General features: G+C 36.4%; 1 protein-coding gene across 1 annotated transcript; it reads left to right on the top strand.

The window, feature by feature from the left end:
- The first annotated feature begins 3,591 nt into the window (after positions 1 to 3,591).
- Positions 3,592 to 12,794, top strand: LOC108664379 (ubiquitin-conjugating enzyme E2 G1). The gene is made up of 5 exons (XM_018150957.2): positions 3,592 to 3,750; positions 10,591 to 10,791; positions 10,932 to 11,110; positions 11,597 to 11,680; positions 12,658 to 12,794. Exons 1-4 carry the CDS (start codon positions 3,705 to 3,707, stop codon positions 11,669 to 11,671), a joined length of 501 nt encoding a protein of 166 aa, XP_018006446.1. The 5' UTR covers positions 3,592 to 3,704; the 3' UTR covers positions 11,672 to 11,680; positions 12,658 to 12,794.
- Positions 12,795 to 16,024: the final 3,230 nt, after the last annotated feature.

The following is a 16,024-nucleotide window of genomic DNA, read 5'->3' as shown; positions in this document are numbered from 1 at the left end:
GAGGTACGAGGCTCCTACTTAATGAGGTACGAGGCTCCTACTTAATGAGGTACGAGGCTCCTACTTAATGAGGTACGAGGCTCCTACTTAATGAGGTACGAGGCTCCTACTTAATGAGGTACTAAGCTTCTACTTAATGAGGTACGAGGTTCCTTCTTAATGAGTAGGAAAAGGAGGAGGATAATATCATAAATAAATTTCGAAATCGTTTTAGAAATTCAAATAAATTTCATATTGCGTCTTCATAAATTTCACGATCTTAGTTTGAATTAATAAAGATAATGTAGTGGAGATAAGGATAGTAAATATCTTCTTAGATAGATAAGGGCTTTATCCGTGCAGCGAGAGATAGCGATAATGGTGTAGATTGTAGAACTAAAGATTCGATTAAATAAACAAGAATTAATATATGAGAATTAAAGATACAAAATTTAAAGATATGAGAATTAAATATACAATAATTAAAGATATGAGAATTAAAGATATGAGAATTGAAGATACGTGATTTAAAGATACACGATTTAAAGATACGAAAACTAAAGATATATGTATACAGGAGATATAGATATATTAGTCGCCATATCTAGCATGAGATAGAAGATGTAAAGATAAGATACGTGCAATATCTTCCTGCTATCTTCACGCTCTTCCACACGTCAGGTTGTTACTTTTAGCGTGTACATGTACGTATTCTTTACGTGTACGTGGACGCATTCTATACATGTACGCATACGTGTACGTATTCTATACGTGTACGTATTCTATACGTGAACGTGTACGTATTACGTTCGTGTACGTATTTAGCACTGGTACGAGAATCACTCAAAAAATTGAATGCGTCATATTGTTCAAATATTGACACACTCTCTCAGCCACAGCATAAACAAAGAGTGGACGTAGCACTGATACGATCATTTGCCGGGCCAAACTGGGTCAGGATGACCCACACCAGGGAAGGAAGTGCATCGATATTTGGACAATACCCTTTCATTTATATGAGTGTGTAACTAAAAATAACTAAACTAGTTCCTAGAAAATATATTTAAATTATATTTTCTGTATATATTTAAATATATAAAGAAAATATATTTTAAAAATAATATATAACAAATATATAAAATATATATTTGCTCTCCCACCGCCCTATTAGATTAAAATAATAGAAAAATATTATTAATAATATTTTATTTATTCTGTTATTTTAAATATTTTGGTTAAATTTATTGTTATTGAGCATTTTAGTTGCGAGTTAACTGGTTGCTATGTATGGGTATTGGTTATAGTTTATAATTGAAACTTTCCATGATTTGTATTTAATAAAAATTAAAAGGATTTTTGATATGTAAAATACGCCCAAAATTATACGCAGCAGGCACTTGATATACGCTGCAGGACACTTGATATACGCTGCAGGACACTTGATATACGCTGCAGGACACTTGATATACGCTGCTGGACACTTGATATACGCTGCAGGACACTTGATATACGCTGGACACTTGATATACGCTGCTGGACACTTGATATACGCTGCTGGACACTTGATATACGCTGGACACTTGATATACGCTGCAGGACACTTGATATACGATGCTGGACACTTGATATACGCTGGACACTTGATATACGCTGCAGGACACTTGATATACGTCTTGATATACGCTGGACACTTGATATACGCTGCTGGACACTTGATATACGCTGCAGGACACTTGATATACGCTGCTGGACACTTGATATACGCTGCAGGATATTTAAAGTATACAATACAGTACACATCTCTCCAATACACTCACCGGATACTGAAGAAATACACTACAATTTAATCATTAATACGAGGGAGCCACTCTTTAAATAAGCAGCAATACCTCTAAATATACAACTACACAACTAAGACGCCACAAATGCGATACAAACAAGCTATTATAAGACAAAAAATACCGCTTAAAATACGCTAATGATCATTTAAAATACGCCGTAAACAGCTTTAACCTACCTTAAATACGCTATCAATACGCTGCTCGAGTACTTAACTTATATACGCCATTAAACGCCATGCAATCACTAGAAATACTTTATAAATACACGGGAAAACACGCATTAAGAAGTAATAGCACAAAGCAATATGCCAATATCTTATAAATGCTGTAAAAACGTCTATGATTACTCTAAAATACGCCTAATATACTCTATTATCCATTTATAAAATGCTAAATAAAATTTTTAAGACAATTTAAACATGCCTTATTGGACTACTATATTTTTTAATTCGTATGCAAAATACGCGGCGAGAAAAATACGCTTTCGTTGTAACACCACACCACACAACTGCGTCAAAATACAATTGATACAAAATACAATTTAACCAGTGGTTAAAGTTCAGTGTACCAGGATTGGCGCAGTGAGTTGCGAGTTCGAGACCGCAACAAGCTGTGAATGTTCTGCGATGTTTAAAATCGGCTACAGGCCTACGGCCTAATGAGCGCTGAAACCGCTATTATTAATATTATTATTATTATTATTATACTTCATTAATGCACGCAAAAAAGATTAAGGATTCCATCAGATTTCATTTCAATCAAAATATCCATTAAAACTTCAACTATCTAATATAGTTACTCAATGAAATTTAATATAATGATTGAATTCTTGGGCGATGCCTGTAAATAATTTCAATCAAAATATCCATAAAAACTCAAATCATCTAATATAAAATCACTTAATGATATATATTCTAATGATGAAAACCTGTAACTGAAGGGAGTCCTGCCACGATAATACGACAACATCATCCATGGTAGGACAAACTATTGACATTTTAAAATTTCATTTATAAAAAGGTGACCCAATATTCCGCCTGGTGATAATAATTATATAATTAAAACAAGTATAATATAAACGATCCTTGCGAATTATCCGAAACTTCTCCGTCAAGTTGTAGAGTAATTGCTTCGTAGTAAAACCTTGTAAAAATTTCACCAAATATAATACAAATTCGGACAAAATAAAGTAACGTTTCATTAACCTCTTTTAAAAATAATTTGGTTCTTTAATAAATGTATTGGTTTTAGGAAACGATCTTCAGGTATTAACGTTTTAAAAACCGTTTCTGTGTCGGGTATATTAAAATTTCGTTTTTCAAAAAATAACAGCATATATAAACAGCTGTATGATGGAACAATAAATGTTTCCTTGAAGCAATACTAAAATGAAGCAAAGAATTTGGTTTACATCGTTGCGGGTCTTGTAAATATTGCAAAATAACGAACATAACGCATCTATATTCCTAATTTTCCTCCTAAATGCAAAGAATTTGATTGTTGACGAAATATTTTATTAGTTTATTAGCATCTTTGTTGTGTTGTTTGCTGTTGGTCACTGTTTATAATGCAAGCATGCGACACTTATCTAGCTGATTCACTATTATTTGAAAATAAGAACAGAAACTAATTGCAATTCTGAAAATATATTGTATATACTTTACTTTATTTGTAGGAATTTCTCGAGGTAAATATCATCACGCTCAGAGAAGCATTGTAATGATATCCTATTTACTTGAAAGGGGTCCAGGAAACACAAACACATGAAGAGAAACTTCTGTGCTTCTCGTGAGTTGCCGAGAGGAGCATCGTTGAATGTCCTTCAAGGAATTCCGACTCAGGACGCATTGTCTACTCATCTTTCCGATACGGCAATAAATTAAAATGGGCGAGCCACAAGCGTCGTTATTACTTAGGAAACAACTAGCAGGTAAGTGGTAATTCGAAAAATTTCTTTCAGGTCCAATGAAGTTCTTATTATTTCGGCCATTATGCTGCCCGATCTGAAGTTAGGCTTACTACGGCACCAAAATCAGCCTGTAACGCATTGCAGAACAAATATCCTTCAATTCCTTGTATTTTCGTTTACTACAATTTTTCTTTGCAACTTCGACTTACATATATAATGAAGTTGTTTTGTTTTATAGTTTCGACATTTAACATTGAGAAACTTGTATAATTTGTATAATATCTTCCACATTAATGTTTCAACAGTCGACACATCTTTTCCAGATGAATAGTAGCTATGATTGACTGATGGCAAAGGCCTCACCTCAAACATTTCAAATTGGTGTTTCAGAAACGCAGAATAGATTTGATTGAGAAAATTTTACGAGCCAAAATTATTTGCTGAGTTGTAATGGCGATGTCCCCAATTTGGAATATCAGTTGGAAATTCCTTAAATCATGGGTAAAAAAAGTTTAACAAGTGATTTTCAATAATTGCTAATGAAAATAGGCCTTTCTTCTTATTTTTCACCAAAGAAAGTTGGGAAGAGTAGGTAGGAATGGGCCTTGTTGGCCATATCAATGGCCCATGGGTATTTTTTGTCCAATTCTCCAATTCACTGTAGGCTTCTGCCTAATTTTTCACTTTGGTTCCAGCCTAATCAGGATTGAAAAATTCCTACCTATTACTGAAATCTTGTGGTTCCAAACTTTTATGGTTTTAACTAATTATAATATGCTTGAAATCATGGAACAATTTTTTTACAATTATATTAATTTTTAATTTCCTGGTCTAGCTGAAAATTTTGTTTTTTCAATGTGCATATAATGATTTATGAAATTCAATCTGGAATGTTAGTTTAGGGACAATTACCCAAAAATCATTATCATGAAATAAAATGGCTATTTCCTTGTAATTTGTATTAAATTGCCCAACAATGTACATTCATAGAAATAAATACAACCATATTTTTTTCAATTAGCAAGAACTTTATGAATGGGTGCCTATTGGGAATATCAGGCACAATTTTCAAAGCATTAAAGTTGAAAAAAAATCATTATATGGCAGATTTTCTAAGATAGCAGACAAAAATTGTTAACTTTTTATATTTTGTATATACTAAATTAAAGGATATAGGGTAAACACGGTATATCGTGGGTAATTCCGTCACCTCTCCAGCTTTTCCTTTATATTAAGCTTTGTTTTAGTTCCATGCGTTCGTTGATGGTTGAAATAGTGACGTCATACATTTGCACGTCAAACTACTGCCAAAACGCTAGGTCTTGGCCATCTAGTGGGAAAATATTGAGATCCAAAGAGAGACGATGCACGCTACCCAGTGAGATCATCAAAAAATGTGTCAAATTTGACAGTTGACCTTGCTCTACCAAAAAGTGAATAACTGTTTGTATAGGAAGAATATTATGGTTTGAGACTTTTAAATACGTCTGTGAATATATTAGGAATCCTTTAAGTATACCGTAAAATGGGGTAACTTAGACCGGCGGGGTAACTTAGACCACTTTTCATTTTTTTTTACAAAAACCCCCACAACTCAAAAACTATTTGACATAGAAAAATTTTGTCAATGGGCATTAAAGGCCTAATACTGAGGCTACACAACACAATAGAAAGATTTAAAAAGTTTGCATATCTAATAGGTTAAAAAATTAAAAATGTGACCCACGAAAAAAAGCTATTATGCAAAGCCTGTCAGAGTACCCCCTCCAATTTTTTTATTTTTTGGTTAAATAACTCCAGGTTTTGATGCATTGTAGTAGAACTCTTCTAGTTACATATGCAAATGACAAATTTTAGGAAAGTGTCATAGTTTGCAAATGGGGGGTGCCGCCCCCAAATGGGGTAACTTAGACCACCTAATGTCAGCCCTTATGGGGTAACATAGACCGGCTTGGAAATTAATATAAAATTACCATATATAACATATTTTATGTTTGACAGCCTATATTCATGTTTTTTCTTTATGTTTCAGACTCTACAGAGTCTTATATATGGTAATTTTAACTTAATATCCAAGCCAGTCAATATTACCATATCAGGGCTGCCATTAGGTAGTCACATTTCCCTCATTATGGGGTGGCGCCCCCCACTTGCAAACTATGGCACTTTCCTCAAGTTTGTCATTTGCATATGTAACTAGAAGAGTTCTACTACAATGCACCAAAGCCTGGAGTTATTTGGAGTTATTTTACCAAAAAAAAAAATAATCAATTTTACCACCCGGTCTAAGTTACCCCAAGAGCTGGGGTAACAAAGACCATCACTTGTTTTGAAATTACATAAAGACTATGAGAGGCAGGAGCCAGCAATTTATGGTAAGTGAAGCTAGAGTATAGACCTGTATTTTGCATGTTTCAATTTAAGTTTAATTTAGCTAGTAAGAAAATGGCATCATTTATAAGAAAAAAAGTGGTCTAAGTTACCCCATTTTACGGTACTTGTATTGGCTGATTTCAAGTGGTAAATAAATTAATAGATGATTAAGTTGAGAAATGGAATTAGACACATGAAAACTAATTCTGTCACAACTCGAATTGGACACAGACAGATCGTTCCAAGCTGTGTACAAAAATTAAAATTTGCTTAATTAAAAGCTTAATAGTTGGTAATTAAAAGCGTAATTAAGTAGTGTTCGATATTCATTAGTGTTCTAATTCAAAGCCGTGTTGTATTCCAATACAGCTCACACAGCAAACGGAATTCGAACACGTGGATGACGGCATTACATATCAGTAGAATTTGAAGCGCGGACGGAATACGCCTCACCACGTGCCGAATATAGCCACACACAGTGACGGAATACAGGGATTTGGTAGGTTTGCATTCTAAAGGCTTTTAAATAAATATGGCAACATTTTGCGACGTTTCGTCATTGCTGACGTGTAGTGCGGTGTTTTGAGAGTCACATAAAGCAAACAGAACTTGAGTAACGCATACGGTTATTTTTTTATAGTTTTTCATTTCTCGATGTGTCCTTAATGTGACAGAATATACCGCGTTTACCCTAGAATGGGTATAAATTTAACAACATTTTAACATAAGCATGGATGTTTTTGCCTCATTCCTGGGTGGTTTCTGCCCTATTTTACCACGTTTCTCTTGACTTTGTTTCGTGTGTGTCTGTCATCAAAAATTCAAACCTTAATTCAGAGTACTTCTAAACGTCCTAGTAAGCTGAAATTTGGCATGCATGTTTATGCTGCCTAACAATTCAAGATTTTATCATCAGAAACAATAATTAAAAATTTTTTTTTTAAATATGTTGAAAAAATATAAAAAACACTAAAAATTCACTGTTTGGAATTTAGTTTTTTCTTGAACATCCACACTTGCCAACCTTGGAAACTGATTTGAATTGCTAAAATTGCTAACTAAAAAGTTGAAAATGAATAAATATAAAAAATACTTTAAAAACCATGTTTTTCTGGTTTTTATAAAACTAAAAATAGTGAAATAAAGCAAGTAAAAAACTTTTAAAAACCACGTTTTCTTAACGGGCAAAAAAGAAAAACATTTACTCTTACATAACATTACATAACATTTTACATAACTTAAATGTTATGTAAGAGTAAATGTTTTTCTTTTTTGTCCGTTAAGAAAATATGGTTTTTAAATTTTTTTTTCATTTATTTTATTTCACTATTTTTAGTTTTATAAAAACCAGAAAAATGTGGTTTTTAAAAATATTTTTTATATTTATTTATCCTAGAATGAAATGGGTATAAATTGCCAGTAATTATAGGAGTTTATATCTAGTTCCAATCAAGGCAAAAATTTTGAAAATAGTGAGTTAAATCAGATTTATTTGTAGGTGATTTTATGAAATCACAGGCAAGAAAGCCCTTTTTATATTTTCATTGCAGAAATTGTTAAAGGGAATTTGGAACGGGTGAAATTAACCTTGAACTTGGGCATTGTTGTCACTGGTGGCTTCCGCCAAACAAAATTACATGAGATAGCCATGAGATTTCATGCCTACTGAAATTATATGATATTAGACCAACAATATTTCAGAAAAAGTATGACTTCTCCCAACCTGATAGCAATATGAAGAAAAAGTCTAAAAATTTGTGGTTTTTCTATTATTATTTAAATAATTTTGAAATTCCACAGTTGGAAAGGTTTGGCAGAACCAGACACTTCTGCAGAGTTAAACAATTTTGTTGCCAAAAGCCTCTCATTTAGGCCTAAAGTGTCACCATTAATTTTTGAGGTTTTGTTGCCAGAACTACCTACCTGAATCATTAAGATTTCTCACCAAAAATATATGTAAAGCAAAATTTACAAAGCAATGTGTTGGCAAGACCTTCAGAAGATATGTATGTACCGTCAACCGGGGCAACTCGGGACTGGCGGGGCAACTCGGGACGCACCTCTGACACGTCGTAAAACGGTCATAGTAGCGAAACATTGGAATATAGCTAAACTAAATATAGTGGCCTAAACAACAACATTTTTCCTATCTATGTAGTATAAAGGAAGTCGAAAAATATGACATTTACTAGCTTTGAAAAATTCCTGAAAAAAATGGTGAAAAACGCTATTTTGAAAAGTTACTTCTGCTAAGGTCTCTGGCAAAAAAAATATTTGCCGTATTAAAAAATTTTACATACATAAAAGTTGCACCCAGGTGTCGGCTTGAAAATGTAATTGACAGATTTTGCCTATCTCATTACAAAAAAAAATGGCGGCCATTTCCGCACGGCGGGGCTACTCGGGACACCCCCCCAGGGCTATTCGGGACACCCCGGAAAGCACATTTATAGTAGAACCTCAGTTAGCAAAGGCTCCAGTTAAGAAAAAAATTGATTAAAAACAAAGAATATTGATTACATTTACCTTGCTGAGCAAAAAAAAAAGTTCACTTATCCTCTCACAAATTACAAGCCGTCCTGTAAGCTTACAGATACAGAAAAAATGCTATGATGCTGCTGATATGAAGCTTGCAGTGGACAAGGTTGTTGTAAATGCTCAATGGCATGTTCATGGATAGGGTAATATCACATCAATAATACAGTAATATCCCATCAATAATAGGGTACCATGACTACCATCAACTGGGTGATTGGGTGTGTTCATAATGATGGCCAAAGTGGGGTAATAAACGGTCATAAACAGTGGCCAAAGTCACTCAGGCGTTTATGACCTGGTTTACAACCCTGGCGTTTATGACCCCGACGTTTAGGACCCCATCATGAATCAAAAACATAGTGGAAGTCACCCCAGTTGACGGTAATTAATGTTTGAGGTAATATCATATCAATAAAGGAAAAACAAGTAAAAATCACAGTAAATGTCATTTATTCTACCTCTACATCATCTACAATGAAAGAGGACTTCAGAGTACTGTTAGTACTGGATGAGTACGCTCTGCATGCTTCAAATATTTTAAAATGAAGTTTTATTCCCAGTGTCCCGAGTAGCCCCGTTCGACGAGTAGCCCCGTTCGACGGGGCTACTCGGGACACTCTTTTTTTGCTTCTGGCACCTTACGAATAGCATATGGAATTTTTTTGAAGATGCCATTCTTCAAGTAATAGGCAAAGGGAAGGCCAAGATAAAGTATACCAGCATGACCTTAATTCAAGTAATAGGCAAAGGGAAGGCCAAGATAAAGTATACCAAGCAATTTTTTTAGCCTCCACTTCACTTTTTGACCAATTTCTTATTTGCCTCTTATGAACAATAGTAATTTATAGTTTGTGCCATATTAAAAAGTTGTATCTTCTCCTCTCATTTACAAGCAACAACATCAAAGATATGGTACAATTATTTAATTTGTAAAGCAAATATCTATAGTGAATCTAGAAGTGCTTTTTTCTGATTTATTTATGGTTTGAATTAGGTATGCATTATGAAAAACAATATTTTACTTGTGTTTAGAGTTTCATGAAGATCCATCAGTTAATGAGAGTTTTTTTCATATACCTTTGCCTTAAAAGTAAGAGAAGCAAGTTCATTTAATCTGCAAATTGTGAAAGAATTGTGAACTTGTTGCTACACATTTTCTAATAATACCTTTAAAACTTTTTATTTTTATAAATAATTTATTATAAATTTTATTATAATCCCTTTCTAACTTCCTAACACAATATTGACATATATAGGTTTCTTAGTTCCAACACGATGTTGACATAGGTACTTCTGTTCCAACATGATGTTGACATAGGTTACTAAATTCCAAGGAAGTACCTACACATTGCAACTTACGTATATTTTGTATTTAAAATTATCAGTCAATAGGTTATTACATTACTTTGTCTCATAGCCTGAATGTTCTATTTCTTCCTCGTAAATTTGACCTTACTACATGTTATCCCATCAAACGGGGCAATAACTGATGGTTTTTTGAGCATTTTTGTTAATAACTTCTCACCATGAAACCTTTCATAAACAAGTTTAGGCTCATTTTATAGCCCTTTGTGAGGGCTATTGTATGGCATCTCCAAATTAAACATTTAGCTGAAGATGGAACTTATCCATGTAGGTACTTTTTCAGTGAGACTGTGGTGAATTTATGATGCTTTTTTTTTAAATCCTTACTAAATTTTTGGTTTAGGCAAACAAAATATGTATGTACATCCAAGCTTTGTTTGGTCATTTTTAGTATAATTGACATTATAATTTGCTTCAATTAACATTTAATCTTCCAGAACTGAATAAGAACCAGTGGAAGGGTCCTCAGCAGTGGTTCTGTTCATAAAATAATCCTAATTTAATATTTCAGAACTGAATAAGAACCAGTGGAAGGGTTCTCAGCAGTGGTTCTGTTCATAAATTAATTCAAATTTCATCTTACAGAACTGAATAAGAACCCAGTGGAGGGGTTCTCAGCGGGCCTGATAGACGACAATGACATATTCAAATGGGAGGTCCTGATCATTGGGCCGCCCGACACGCTGTACGAGGGGGGCTTCTTCAAGGCACATCTCATATTCCCTAAAGAATATCCACTGAGACCTCCCAAGATGAGGTTTATAACCGAGATATGGCATCCAAACAGTGAGTGTGGGTGTAGGGGGATGTGGGGGAAAATTTGGGGGTGTGGGTCGACACCTCACAGCCTCCCTCATTACAGTTGCCGACACCTCACAGCCTCCCTCATTACAGTTGCCGACACCTCACAGCCTCCCTCATTACAGTTGACAAGTCCGGCGATGTCTGCATCAGTATCCTGCACGAGCCTGGGGATGACAAGTGGGGCTACGAGAAGGCATCCGAGCGCTGGCTGCCCGTGCACACGGTCGAGACCATCCTTGTGTCGGTGATCAGCATGCTCGCCGACCCCAACGATGAGAGCCCTGCTAACGTGGATGCTGCTGTGGGTGGCTTAGGGGGCCCTTAAAGATAGGCTGTCCTACTACGGCGTAGGCTACGGAGTCCTTGAAGGGACTGCAGAGTCCTTGAAAGGACTACAGAGTCCTTGAAGGGACTACAGTGTCCTTAAGTGGGTTACAGGATCAAGGCGGTCGTGGTGTTGGTAATTTATATGCATGCTGACCAGATGACGAGAGCTGAATTTTCCTGCATTGTTGCTGATGTCCTGAGATGAATGTTACTTGGAGTGGCTTTTTTTATAATGGTTGATAGGTGGGATTTATTTTTTGATTATGGGGAGGTGACTTTGAACAGAAACGTTTAGATAATAAGGGAGACGGAACAGAAACGTTACTGCATCGTTGGTGTTATAAAATTAAGTCTGCTTACTGGTTACAAGCAGTACTATCCTGTATTATCCTACTATCTGCTTACTGGTCTCCAATGTCACTAGTCCTGTCACTAGTCACTAACATGTTGCCGCCAACAGAAAGACTGGCGGGACGACTACGCCACGTTTAAGAAGAAAGTCGCGCGCAACGTCCGGCGGAGCCAGGAGCTCTAGGGGCACCAGGTGGGGACGGGTGTTGGTCTGATGATCCAGGTGGGTGGCCTGGGGGGACGGTCTAGGGCACTAGGTGAGGTGGGAGTGGGGGGTGGGAGCACTTGGGCACCAGAGGGTGAGGGTGCTGGGGGCAGCAGGTTTGAAGGGCTTCATTGCAGTTGCTTGGGGGATGCTCTTCCAGGTGGGAGAAATATTATTTCTCGCGACGATGCGACTTGAAGTCTTCGAAATTTTTGTGCAATCCTCATTAGGAATCATAAATGGAAATCGTTGTTATTGGGCCAATAATTTTCATGAAGTTGTGAATTATATCAGAACATTAACAATAATAATTAATAGACCAACTAGTTTCACCATCTTGCTAACTTGTTATTGATATGGGTCCGTCTGACAGCATTTTAAAAGGCTAATTGTTCAATTGTTTATAGTAGTCGTAAAACTTTTTATTGATGTAGGTCAGTCAAATTAATTGTAAATCAATTATGTGCTTATTTGATGCATTATATACCTATTAATGAAATGTGCTATAAATCAATTAGTAACTTTTTTAAATAGTGTATTTATTATGTTGATAAAATGTGATATAAATAAATTATCAACTTTTTAAAATAGTATATTTATAATATTTTTAAGCCTTGTCATAGATGAAATGTGCTATAAATTTATTATTTGCACATATTAATATTAATTATACATATTAATAATAATCATTAACTATTTGTTATTTATAATATCATTTATAAACAATGAATCTAACATGGCAGATTTATATACATCTAGCATCTATCTTTTTAATAGTATATTTATAATATTTATAAACCTTGTTATAGCTGAAATGTGCTATAAATCAATTATTTAAATATATAAATAAATTAAATTAAATATATTATTTAATAACTTAATTAATTAATAATATTAATTTATAAATTAATTATTTAAATAGTATATTTATAGTATAATTTTATTAATAAATTTTCACACGGCAGGTGGGCGCAGGAGCGGCGCAAGCAACACACGAGTTCCTCACTCTCCCTCTGCGGCGCACACGGCCTGTCTCCGTGTGATTACATCCTTAAGTTATGCCTATAAACTTACTACGTCGATAATACTTTAATTACCCGTGTTTCTTCACTTATTCATCCTCAATACTAACGTGTTCGTTATGGGCCCTGTCCACGGCCGCGCTGATGCTCCACCTTCGACGTCTACCAATGACGCTAGAAAATGTTTTGGTATCCCCTAGGTTCGAACCCGCGATTAGGTTCATTTCGGCGCCGCCGCTGCATTACGTTGGTTAGGGTTGAGTTATTGTCGCATATTGATCGCTTTAGAGGATCAATATTAAATTAATATTAAGGATCGCTGCCTAAATACCGCGCGTTTAGTTCAAATGTGTCAGCGTTGAATAAGTATCCAGTTGCGGGCATGTCTCCAGACCGTGCGAATTTTTAGAATATTCTTCTTCAACTGTTTATTTTAACATTGATTATCGAAGTAGTTCTATTAACGAAATAGCAGCTGTTACTAGACACATCATCCCACTCACAGAGTAAGAAGGGACTCTGCTTGACGCGCTAAAAAAATACAGTACCATCTTTATCCTCTACCGCCGTATGTCACTCTCCGGGAACATAACTTTAAACTTATACGTAAACTATTAACATAACATAGTGATCTCGGTGCTGTAGTGTAGGCCTGATGTGGCCTGTCGCCGATTCTTTGTAGTGTAGCAACCTGAGAACGTTTGTACGCAACACAGAACATTTTAAAGTTGTACGTGGCGGCAACCATCAGTGCAAGTCATTTTGCGCTCACTAGAACGTATCCTTTTTGGGAAGTAGGCGCGTGACAATATTGCTCCGGTTAATCGTGTCAGGCGGTAGAAGGTCAATGCATTTTTGATGCCAAAATAAATACTTCCCTGCTGCCGTAAACAAGTTATATGCATCATAATATGGGTGAATTAGAACTTCAAAGATATTTAACCCTCATCTGTTAGTCCACTGATCATTCTCAGTTTACCCCCAGTTTGGCAACTACAGTAAACTACCAGTTGGTCCCGATAAAATGTCGTGTTCTCTAGTATCATGAAGTTTGAATTTTTTGGAGCATCATCAGGCGGCGCTCAAATTTGTAGATAATTACTTCATGTGGAACAGTCTCCCTGATAGCATCGTTGACGCTCCGAGTATGAACATCTTCAAGAACAAGTCATGTGGACCAGACGGTTTCCATCCCAGATTGCTCAAAGAATTAGCAACCGTTCTGGCCGGCCCATTGACAGTATTCTTTCAAAAAACCTTGAGCAAGGGAACTTTGCCGTCCGACTGGAAAGAAGCTCAAGTAACACCATTGTTCAAAAAAGGTGACAAAAGCAGCCCCGGCAACTATCGCCCTGTCAGTCTGACAAGTGTTGTTTGTAAGCTAATAGAATCTGTAGTAAGGGATAGGATTATCGATCACTTGACTGCTCACCATCTCATATCAGATTGTCAACATGGTTTTATTGCCGGCAGATCCTGCACCACTAACTTATTCTGAACGTTGAACGATTGGACTCGCCTGCTGGACGAAAGGGAGCCAGTGGATGCATTGTACCTCGATTTTGCCAAAGCATTTGACAGTGTTCCGCATGAGCGGCTGTTGCGTAAAGTGAAGTCCTTGGGAATTGAGGGAAACGTACCCCAATGGATCAGAGATTTTCTAGTAGGTAGACGACAACGTGTCAGTATTAATGGAACCGTGTCAGACTGGGCATCAGTGCGCAGTGGCGTGCCTCAAGGAAGCGTTCTTGTGCCTATTTTGTTCGTTGCTTTTATAAACGATCTGCCAGAAGCTGTGTCTAGCGTGTGTTCCATGTATACCGCCGACACAAATGTTTATAATACAGTGAAGGATGCGTGCAATAAAGCGCAATTGCAAGATGATCTTGACAGCTTAGTTAACTGGGCTGATACGTGGCAGCTGCGGTTTATGCTGACAAGTGTATAGTACTTCACCTCGGGAAGAACAATGAACAGCAAGATTACAGTATGAGAAGACATGGTTGCAACGAGAGAGTAATGATTGAAAAGTCTAGTGTGGAAAAGATCTTGGAGTTTATGTCGACAAGGAGCTGAAATTTTCTAAGCATGTTGACACGCAAGCTAACACATCCAACAAACTTCTTGGACTAATCAGACGCTCATACGAGTTCCTAGATGCAGAAACGATGAAGCAGTTGTTTGTTGCCGTCGTACGCCCGAGTCTAGAGTTTGGAAACGTTGTGTGGTCACCGAGATTTGAAAAGGACAGAAATTTAATAGAAAATGTTCAAAGACGTGCAACAAGGATAATTCCAGGCTTGAAGAGCAAGTCCTACGAAGAAAGGTTGAAGATTATGAAGCTTCCAAGCCTCAGTTATCGACGTCTTCGTGGGGACCTCATTGAAGTATACAAGTATACTCATGGTCTATACATGGTCCCTGAAGGGTTACTAGAATTTGAAACAAGAACCAACACCAGGGGCCACGGCTATAAGCTAAAAAAATTGCGCTGCAACTTCTCCACGCGACAAATTTTCTTCTCGCTTCGAATCACCGACATGTGGAACAGCCTCCCCGATGACATCGTTGGCGCTCCAAGTATGAACGCGTTCAAGAACAGACTAGATAAAGCTATGGAAAAATATATGTTTAGCAAATTACGGACCAGGCAATAAGTCCAGCAGCTATCTCAATCAATCGTCAGCTATGGAAAGATCGGATTCCAAAGGCCGGATCCCTTGTGAATAAAGTCACGAAAAATTAAGAATCGGCAACAGGCCATGGGCCTATTTCTTCAGTGCCGACACTTCTATTTCAAAAGGTCTATAAAACCGGACCGGTTAGAACCAGAATCGGCTAGGTAGAACCGGAATTGGACGGCTAGAACCGGACCTATCTATGACCATCCTGATAACATCCGAACATGATTGAATATGACTAACGATGTTATACGTTACCCTTAATAAAACAGTAGGACAATGAACGAGCTACACAGTTAGTCTATTTGTATATTGTACAGGACTCGTTACATACGTACACAGGCTCGACACATTACAATACACATCCCCAGGGAACCCACAGCAGTTACACACAATATTGCGTAGTACAATAAGACATTCTCGTGTCAGATATTGCATATTGTTCCGGTATTAATTCTTCCTGAAATATTTAATGAGAAATGTACTACAAACATTACTCGAGCGACATGAGCAATGGCTGACGATGAGTGGTACAATAAATGGAAAGAATGAGTACAATAAATGGAAAGAATGAGTACAATAAATGGAAAGAAGAATGAGTACAATAAATGGAAAGAATGAGTACTTGA

Source organism: Hyalella azteca, unplaced genomic scaffold, assembly GCF_000764305.2.
Source record: "Hyalella azteca isolate HAZT.00-mixed unplaced genomic scaffold, Hazt_2.0.2 contig11593, whole genome shotgun sequence".
Lineage (NCBI taxonomy): Eukaryota > Metazoa > Arthropoda > Malacostraca > Amphipoda > Hyalellidae > Hyalella > Hyalella azteca.
This window is presented reverse-complemented; position numbering and strand designations above follow the sequence as displayed.

Excerpts from the sequence above, each read along its gene's own strand:
- LOC108664379 (XM_018150957.2), top strand. The coding sequence starts at position 3,705 with ATGGGCGAGCCACAAGCGTCGTTATTACTTAGGAAACAACTAGCAG. Across the intron at positions 3,751-10,590 it reads ACTTAGGAAACAACTAGCAG|AACTGAATAAGAACCCAGTG; the intron begins GTAAGTGGTAAT and ends TTCATCTTACAG. Across the intron at positions 11,111-11,596 it reads CTGCTAACGTGGATGCTGCT|AAAGACTGGCGGGACGACTA; the intron begins GTGGGTGGCTTA and ends TGCCGCCAACAG.